Source organism: Glycine max, chromosome 8 (assembly GCF_000004515.6).
Source record: "Glycine max cultivar Williams 82 chromosome 8, Glycine_max_v4.0, whole genome shotgun sequence".
In the NCBI taxonomy this organism is placed as follows: Eukaryota; Viridiplantae; Streptophyta; class Magnoliopsida; order Fabales; family Fabaceae; genus Glycine; species Glycine max.
The window spans coordinates 46,902,261-46,912,054 of record NC_038244.2 but is presented as its reverse complement, the minus strand read 5'-3'; the positions used below and the strand labels follow the sequence as shown (position 1 = coordinate 46,912,054).

Genomic DNA, 9,794 nt, shown 5'->3' with positions numbered 1-9,794 from the left:
ATTTGTTAACATATTTGTATTGTTGAACAAAAATTATAGTAACCTTATTAAATAAAAGAAAAATGATTAAAATACGTACTTTTGAGAATTTTTTTTATTAACTGAAATTTATTAAAAATGATAAAATTATGTGAATTTCATTAATGTCCACCCATATAATACTAAAAAAAATGTAAATAAAGGAAGACGGGTGTAGTTTTGTTTTGCAGATCCACGAGTGGCAACTCAGACGCGTGGAGGGTGTTATCTAGTGGAAGTCATGAGGTGGTTGTACTACAATTACATAACGTAACATTTTTGTTTTCTTTGCATTGTGTGGCGCTGAACTTGAACTTGTTCTCCTCTTGCATTTGGATCCCACCAGGTAACTAACTAACTAATTAACTCTTTTCAAATCATTTATATATACACTATGCACCAACTGTAAAATTGTGTGTTATTTTGATGATGAAGGCACTTGAATGATTCGGTGTGATAATCCAAATTACAAGCCTGGGAAGAATATAGCCACATCCGAAGAATTCACCCAGATCATGCCATTCCTCTCTCCTTCCATGTCGGTCTTCTTGGTATGGACCCTCAATCTAATTAGGAATCATTTTCTGAATCCTCTTTCGCAGCTACAACCAAGAAATTAAATAAAATTAATTTCCCTCTAGATAATTGATCTGCATTCTCTGTCTAAGGCTCTTGCATTTATAACAGAATAGAATATTCTGCCCGCGTGCCACAGTTTCCCTTTCTAACCTGTTCCTTCTTCTCCAGAGTAATCTCTCCATATATTATTATATTACGCCCAGCATGGCCTTCATCCACTAATTGGCCTCTCTAATAGAGTGCTAATACTTTCAGATTTCAATAACTTCAAAGTGTTGATAGTTTCTTTCGGCCTATTTAAGCACTATTTTCTGCATAGTTATTATTTTCAGATTATGAGGTTGTCATAGAGCGAATCTTCTAGTTTAGAGAGTTCCTTAGTTTGTTTGTTTTTTTTTTTTTTTATGGCATAATTGTTAAAACCTTGCATATCCTTTTACCATAGGCTTTGTGTTTTTATTTTTTCTGGCTTGTGTATGGAAGTGAAATCATTTTCCAGTCTTCTAGTGGTGCTCCAGTTTTACAAATAATTAACCCTTCAATTTTCCTTTTACTTTTATAGGAATGCCAGGTTTTACTGCTTATGCAGGATTTTATGAGGTCTGCACCCCAAGCAAAGGAGAATATGTTTTTGTATCTGCAGCATCTGATGCCGTAGGTCAGCTTGTAGGCCAACTTGCTAAGTTGCATGGTTGCTATGTAGTTGGAAGTGCTGGATCAAAGGAAAAGGTGAATTTCACTAATTATTTATCGTATAATGATTGTCCAAAAAAAACAACTCTTCTTGAATTAGTTATTCCTTCATGTATACAATATATGAAGTATTGCCATTTAGACACACATGGATGTACACACAAACACTAGAACCCATTATTTTTGTTCATTTTCTCATTAAATCTGTTATATTAGATTGACCTTCTACAGAACAAGCTTGGATTCGATGAAGCTTTTAATTACAAGGAAGAATTAGACTTGAATGCAGCTCTACAAAGGTGTGTAACAAGCTCGAAAAGAATACAAGTTTGAATTGTTAGCTATTGTCTAAGGAAAGGGAAATGATTTTTAAAAAAAAAACTGTTTTGAGAAGGTTCCAAATATTAGTGCTTCTCAGTCTTTTCCTTCATGACTTCCACAATCAAAACTGGAAACTTCATTTATCCTGGATCACATGATAGGTATTTCCGGCAAGGCATAGATATCTACTTTGACAATGTGGGCGAGGATATGCTCAATGCTGCACTCCTTAACATGAGGATTCATGGTAGAATTGCAGTTTGTGGAATGGTATCTCAGCAAAGCCTTTCCAAGCCCATAGGGATATACAATTTATTCAACCTCATTACAAAGCACATCAAAATGTAGGGTTTTTTGCGAAGTGATTACTTGCACCTATACCCGCACTTTGTGGAAGATGTTTCAAGTTACTACAAGCAAGGAAAGATTGTGTATATTGAAGACATGAATGAAGGCTTGGAAAATGCTCCAGCTGCATTCGTTGGGCTTTTCCATGGCAAGAACGTTGGTAAGCAAGTCATTCGTGTTGCCCCTGAATGATTTTTTCAGTATTTTGATAGTTGAAGCTTGATATGTTTTAAACATATTCAATTGAGAATCTTTTATGTACTTGAACTGCGGCAGCTGGCAAGGCCTTATTCTCACCTTCTGCCTTGAGCAGAAAATGTAAAATTTTCAGTATGCATAAATTATGTAGAAGATAAAGTAGCTGCATTAGGTGGATTTGGCTCTCCTAAAATAATGAGATATGTAAAATGAGAAAATCAACAGTAGATACGTTCATTCTCTCTCACTTAAGAGACAAAGCTAAATTTGCATCTGGTTTGGTTGAATTAGAACTACAAAGTAGATGATTGAAACTGTGAAAGAAATAGATGAGAGGTATAGACCTACCAAGTTCAAGGCATATTTTCTATTTAAGTTTCATGATCAGTTGGAATTATAGATAATAATTTCACCATAACAGATGATCAAGATAAAGAAAGGTTAAATGTGGTTACAGCCACGATAATTGATAATTCGCTGGCCATTTTGAATGCACTTCTGAGGTGAACAAGTCCATTGCACACAAATGCTCTATGCTCTCAAACCAAATAATTCTTAGACCTGACATATTTGTTATGCTAGAGTAGAGGCTTTAAAATATTTCGCAATTAAGGGAATTTACGTTGCAGAGGATTAGCCTCATAGATATGTGCAAATGTATTCACTATAACTAACCCGCACCTAAGCCCTATAATTCTTCTTTTTTTGGTGCTTACCTAAGCCCTATAAATATAGCATACAGAGGACCACCATGTACACATATTTTTCCATATATCATTACACTACTGATTCATTCATTGACTTTAATATTGAAATGTTTTTATAACTACTTCTACTTTCAGCTCATCTTGAGTCAGCTTCCTCTACATCATCTCCTATCAAAAGTAAATCTAAAGCGTAGACCATTGAAGGCTCAACCACTCGATTAAATCCATTTTTTTTGGTCGGCGCTCAAGTAAACAACTTGTAAGCATGACAATTGTACAATCAACATAATGTTTAATTAGCACTCTGCTCCATCCATTTTCACCACATAATTGCAGAAACTAGAATTGTTTTAGCACTAGCTATAATGCTATATATAGATATAAGAATTTTGACATGACTTTGACAGCTTTTGTGACTGTGATCCTCAAAGCAATTTCATACCGAAGTAAGAAGTTTATTATTAGTATTACTATATGCTTGGAATCATAGAGTCTCTAGGGACTTCTGTTTAAATTTATTGTGATCATATATATTTAGTAATAACCATAACTTGATGAATTAAAATAATGATACTACTATATGCTTTAATACATGCCTATAAAAACCTGATGTAGTAATAAAGGAAAAGAAAAAAATAAAGTACCGGACGGGTAAATTTTCGGTGGGGGTTGAGATTTGAGAAGTTTAAGGGTGTTGCTAGGTACATCTAGCACTATTGTTGGTGCACCTAGCATTTTTTATTAATGTCCAAAATACTCCTGACTCGTTGTTCCTTTTTAAGTTGTTTTTTCTGGTTAAGTTGTGATCCGTAAGCAAATTTTTCACATACAAATCAACTTCATTCGTATAAATTATACAGATGAAGTTAATCCATAAATATGAAGTTTATTTGTATAAAGCATACGGATTAAGTTTATCGATTTATACAGATGAAGTTCATTTGTATAAAACATACGGATGAACTTTATCTGCATGTTTTAGACGGATGAAGCTCATCTGTATGATTTATACGGATGAAGTTCATCCGTATTGGTTGATTTTTTTTTTAATTCCTTGAAGTTTTATTTTTTAATTATTAATAGGTTAAATTACTCATTTGTGCATTAAATTTTTATTATTATTACAAAATTTAATATATATTAAATTTTGTAATAATAAATATTTTTTATTTATAAAAAAATATATGGATTAAATAATTCGTATGATTTATATCAAAATTAATTATTACAAATTTTATTATTTAAATTTACATGCATAATATATAACAACATTATTTATTTTATAATATAATTAACTCATTAGCTTGACAAATTTGTAGAGTTGTAGAGGATTTATGTTGATAGATGAATAACTAAATTTACTAAATGAAGTTTAAGGATCACAATGTAGCATAATTTTATTTAACATCAATTTTTTTAAAGAGATAGATAAAATTTGTTTCGGAAAAAAAAATAGAAAATTACTTATTTTAAATAAAAATAATTTAAATAAACATATTAAAAAAATATTTAAGGAAAAATTACTTATTTTATTAAAATAAACTTGAACAAATTGAGCTTGCATAATTTTTGTTGTTGTTGATTATATTCAAAACCGAGAGAGTAGCCTTTTTACACGCCAAAGAGAATCTGAAATACTAAGAAAACACAAGAAAGGCAAAGCAGACATGAAAAGCATGTCAGCGTGAAGTGCGACGGCAGGCTAGGCCCCACCACCTAACAAGACAAACTCAACAACGGTCAACGCTTCCCACTTCTCACGGAATCCCCGCCACCCACCACGTGCCATCTTCTCATTGGACCTCCCCCTTCTTCATCTCCTCTCCTATATCTACGCCTTCAATTCTCTTCCATTTTGCTACGCTTTCTTTTCCTTCAGGTTCGTCTTCTCCACTCTCTCTTACCTCATCATCTCTTTTTAGGGTTTCGATTGCGCCTATTCTTTTCTCATTTTTGTTTCTCCTAGGTTTCTTTCTTCCCGATCTGCATCTTCACTTCTTACTGCTTATTCTTCTTCTTTCCGATTCCCATTTATTCCTTCTTTCTTCTCGATTTCGTATATTTGTATTTTCTCCTCTTTTTTCTTCCCGCGAAGAATAAAAAAAACACTGGAGAAATAGATCGTGTTGTGTGTTGTATTTTAGTGAAATTGATTGTGAAGTGATGGAATCTATATTTGAATGTTTTTATTCTAAAATCAAATTAATGATAAAATTGAGTAGTGTTATTTATTTAGGGCAAAAATACTCAATTGCTCAAACTCAAATCAATTTTGGATCTAGAATCAATTATGTAGTATTATGAATATTTACCTATGATTACGTGTGACACACACTTGTCACTTAATTATGAATTGCGTAATATTGTGAAATTTATCTTGCAGGGTTAAGCGGTGAGATTTGCGAATCTGAGAAATGGCGGATTCTTCTCGGGAGGAGAACGTTTACATGGCGAAATTGGCGGAGCAGGCCGAGCGTTACGAGGAGATGGTTGAGTTCATGGAGAAGGTTGCAAAGACTGTGGAGGTTGAGGAGTTGACGGTGGAGGAGAGGAATCTCCTCTCTGTGGCTTACAAGAACGTGATTGGTGCGAGGAGGGCTTCGTGGAGGATCATATCCTCCATTGAGCAGAAGGAGGAGAGCAGGGGCAATGAGGACCACGTGGCCATTATAAAGGAGTACAGGGGCAAAATTGAGGCTGAACTCAGCAAGATCTGTGATGGGATTTTGAACCTCCTTGAGTCCAACCTCATTCCTTCCGCTGCATCTCCCGAGAGCAAAGTCTTTTACCTTAAAATGAAGGGTGATTACCACAGGTACCTTGCTGAGTTCAAGACCGGGGCAGAGAGGAAAGAGGCTGCAGAGAGTACTTTGCTTGCTTACAAATCCGCTCAGGTATATATAATTATATATTGCTTTTGTGGAATTGTAGTTGTTACTAGAACTTGCTAGTTACTGATTTACTCAACTTAAAAACTTGTGTTTACTTGATGCAGGATATTGCTCTTGCTGACTTGGCCCCCACTCACCCCATTAGGTTGGGACTTGCTCTCAACTTTTCTGTGTTCTATTATGAAATCCTTAACTCGCCAGATCGTGCTTGTAATCTTGCCAAGCAGGTATATCTAAAGGCTTTTTTTGTTTTGTTTTTTTTTTTCAATTCCTTGTTTTTACTTGTATGTCTCCATTGTTCATTGACGATTAAATTGTACTTAGGTTGAATTACTCATTTGGTCCCTGAACTTGCACCATCTTTAAATCTTTATGTTTTAGTCCCTACGCATAGAAACTGCCTACATACACTTTTTAATCCGTTTTAGTTCTTTCACATACACCTTTCATTGGTTTTAGTCCCGACAATTTTGGATGGCAAAGACTAAAATGGATTAAAGTGTTTGAGAAGGACCAAAATGAGCTTTTAGGTGTAGGGACTAAAATGTAAAGATTATGCAGGCATATGGACCAAATAAGTAAATCTTGTATTTGTGTTATAGAGTGGGGCCTCAGTCTTCAGTGATATTTTGTTGGTAAACTGATTTCAATACTGTTCATTCCTTGGTCATTTTACGGTTTTCTTGTTTGACAATATTGATGGATTATGCCTATGATGTGTTTTTTTTCCTTGATGCATGGCATTCCCCTATTCTGCTTTCTCTTCTCTTTGATGATTAGTGAAATATGCTTGACTATGGCAGGCATTTGATGAGGCAATTTCCGAGCTTGACACATTGGGTGAAGAGTCATACAAAGATAGTACATTGATCATGCAACTTCTCCGTGACAATCTGACTTTGTGGACATCAGACATCACGGTTTCTTTCTCTCTCTCTATTTCTCTCTTATTGTATATTGTAAATATTTCTTTATGTGTTTAACTGTAGACTTTGAAGTAGATTTTTTTTCATGTATGTTGTGTAATCTGTTAATTTTGTAGTCTAATTCTTGATGGCTGGACAAAATTAAATTGTAAAGGAACAGGCCATGATTAATAGTTCTTTAATAAGCTGAGCAGCTACACCATAAACTATTCTTTTGTAAGAGCCAGGCTTACTAAACTTATTTGGTTGTACATTCTTCTAGGTACAAATCCAAGCTTACTAATTAACATCTTTCTTGTTTTTGTTGGTGCGCTGTAGTAGTGTAGGAGTTAGGCTTTTGAGCTTTTCTTCATTTGCTAATTTAGTTTTATCCTCATACTTACTGAAGCTGTTTCTAATGCATTACCCTGCCTATGCTTTATGTTGCTGTTGACAGCTTTTAGACATGGAGTATTTTGGAGTGGAATGTTTTCCATTCTTTTCTGTCTCAGCTGCACATTGATTTGAGAATAATTAGTTATTAATTTTTTTACTCGAATTGCCTTTAATATTCAGGACGATGCTGGAGATGAGATCAAGGAAACATCTAAGCAACAACCAGGCGAATAGGCGATGGCAGTTGCGATGTGGTAGTTGATTGGATATGTATTACCGATAATATGGATCCAATGTGGCTTGCCATAGTGGGATTATTGTATTAATGAATTTTATGATTTCAAGTGCGCGTTGCGCTTGGGATTTACAATGTTTCAGTGGATTGTCTAATGTGTTTTATGGATGAGAAGAATGTGGTTTAGTGATTTATAAATTTTTTATTGTTGCTAGTAGCGTTTTTGTGAGATTCATTTTTCATTTGATGTTGTTTGTTTATGCTCCTAAATCACTTGCTGAGCACAGGCCGTGACATACTCCCTCCATCCTGTAATAAATCTTCGTGTGTAAGGAGAAAAAATGAGTTTCAAAATACTTGTCATTTACTCATTTTAGCTTTCAATGTTATTTTCTTTTTTCACTCATTTCTTATAATATTATTGATGAAGAACAAAAATTAAAAATGAATTTAGGATGATAAGGTTAATTTCATTCAAATTGTTTTAGTAATGTATTTTTATTTTTATATGTATAATAACAATCAAATTTGAACTTGAGACCAACAATCCAAATTTCTCACTACTAAAATTGGTAATAAATTTTTGAATTACTATTTTTTTACATTTAAGTATCAAATTCGGTAGAACTGATAAAAAAAAATACAAAATACAAAAGATTTTATAATAATTCACCCACAATGTTGACTCTTAATATTATTGATTTTTCTTTTTGTGTAATCAAGAAATATCTATACTTTTTGTTTAACACCTAACTTTCAGGTTAATCCATTTTGACTCAAGCGGAAAATCAAATCTTATATTCAAATCTTATATTTTATTTTAGTTAAGAGACTTAAATGTGAAATTACTTGTGTTAATAACTTTTGATTTAATATTATCGAATATCCATTAACATTTTGAATAACTAATTTTTATAATTGTGTAAAAAAAACTAATTTCTATAAAAGAATTTTACTGACGACCTTCCTATTTAGTATTTATCATGGTTACACCACGCGTTATCCCTCGTGCCCAGGATGAAGAAAAAGGAACATTTGTATGAGAAACGTAGAATAAAGATCACGCAGAAAACAATTTTATCTAATACTCCAAGCTGCATCGGATGACTGTTCCTTTCCCTTACTCCACTTGGGAAGAATTTGTCACATTTTCCTATTGATCAACGGCCGCACAGGTGTTCTGCTACAACGGGTGAAAGATGAGTGACCTTAAATTAACCATACCATGAGGGATCTTAATATTTATACAGATGCCTTGCAAGAAAGATAATTATATATGTTAGTTTTGTTTTTGTGAGAAGATTTGTAATTTTATGTCCTAAATGTTTATTGCTTAAGTATTAATGTCTCATTTATCCTATTTATGATTCAGGCATACAATGAATTCTTGCATCCTGTGTCATATCATGAAATTCATAAAAAATTATCTAAAAAATTCAAAATGAATTTTTATATCAAAGATTCTCTACAGGACATATGGAAATATGTGATGTCTAACAAAAGATTAAAATATGATAACATTATTTCTTTTATATTGTCATCTAAATATAAGTTATGTATGCTGATGTTAATCACTTTAAAATCATATCAAGATTATTCTTAATCGGTTGATAGTCTTCATTCTTCAATAAAACTATCTTTGTAGCTGATGTAATCAGATAACTGTGTTGCATGGTCATTATTTATTGGTATAACAGTGAATTTCAAAATATGTTTTCTAACTTTCTATGAATTTGAACTTTGAAATGCATTTCAGACATTTCAAAGTGGGTTTGCTTTTTTCAACCAATAAAGAAATGGTGCTTGTGAAACTCATACAGTACACAGACACACTCAACACTGGTTATTTTCAGCATATTTGTGCATCATCAATCTCTTAATTTTTTCCAAAAAAAAAAAAAAATCACCCCAGATCTACCCCCTCATTACGTAAATATCTGAAGCACCTGAATGCGTAATCAGTTCAATAAAAGAATGAAATAAAATATCAGTTAAACTCTCTGAAAGCTTCAACTGTTGAGCAAACAATGATTATGTGGGCTAAAATTATTAAATTTATCATGATAAAGCCTGCATAGAGAAAATAAACGAAATAGATTTTCCATGTAGCAATACGTTTAGCTTGGTTTGTTTTATAGGCTAAAATAAGTCTTCTTCGAAAGTGTAAACAGAAAATTCAGATAAATAGAAAAGACAATTCAAGTGTGACAGTATCCAAATTTTTTTATATAGTAAATGAATACACTAATGGGAACATTTCACGTAAAACCTACACTAATAGAAAAGACAATTCAAGTATGACAGTATCCAATTGATTTGTTTGAGGTTAACTAAGCCTTCCTTGGTAAGACAGTAAACGTAAAACCTACACTAATGGGAACATATGAAGAAGACAATTATTTTTGTGACATTTTTGTCTTTGTCATATAATTTCTTTCATTAACAGTAGCAGATAAAAATTAATGAGTGAATCAATTTGTCGCATTTTCTTTTCATTTTTAGA

The 9,794-nt window shown here is 32.9% G+C and overlaps 1 protein-coding gene and 1 pseudogene across 2 annotated transcripts; both read left to right on the top strand.

Annotated features, from left to right (window-relative positions):
* Nucleotides 1–194: 194 nt before the first annotated feature.
* LOC100804248 (2-alkenal reductase (NADP(+)-dependent)-like) lies at nt 195–2,991 on the top strand (annotated as a pseudogene).
* A 1,544-nt stretch (nt 2,992–4,535) lies between these two features.
* Nucleotides 4,536–7,661, top strand: SGF14M (14-3-3 protein SGF14m). 2 transcript variants are annotated; one of them, NM_001249076.2, is made up of 5 exons: nt 4,536–4,743; nt 5,248–5,758; nt 5,860–5,982; nt 6,559–6,675; nt 7,237–7,661. In NM_001249076.2, exons 2-5 carry the CDS (start codon nt 5,279–5,281, stop codon nt 7,288–7,290), a joined length of 774 nt encoding a protein of 257 aa, NP_001236005.2. In that variant the 5' UTR covers nt 4,536–4,743; nt 5,248–5,278; the 3' UTR covers nt 7,291–7,661. The 2 variants fall into 2 exon arrangements, with proteins under 2 accessions (NP_001236005.2, NP_001335849.1); NM_001348920.1 differs by lacking the exon at nt 4,536–4,743 and adding an exon at nt 4,768–4,830.
* Nucleotides 7,662–9,794: the final 2,133 nt, after the last annotated feature.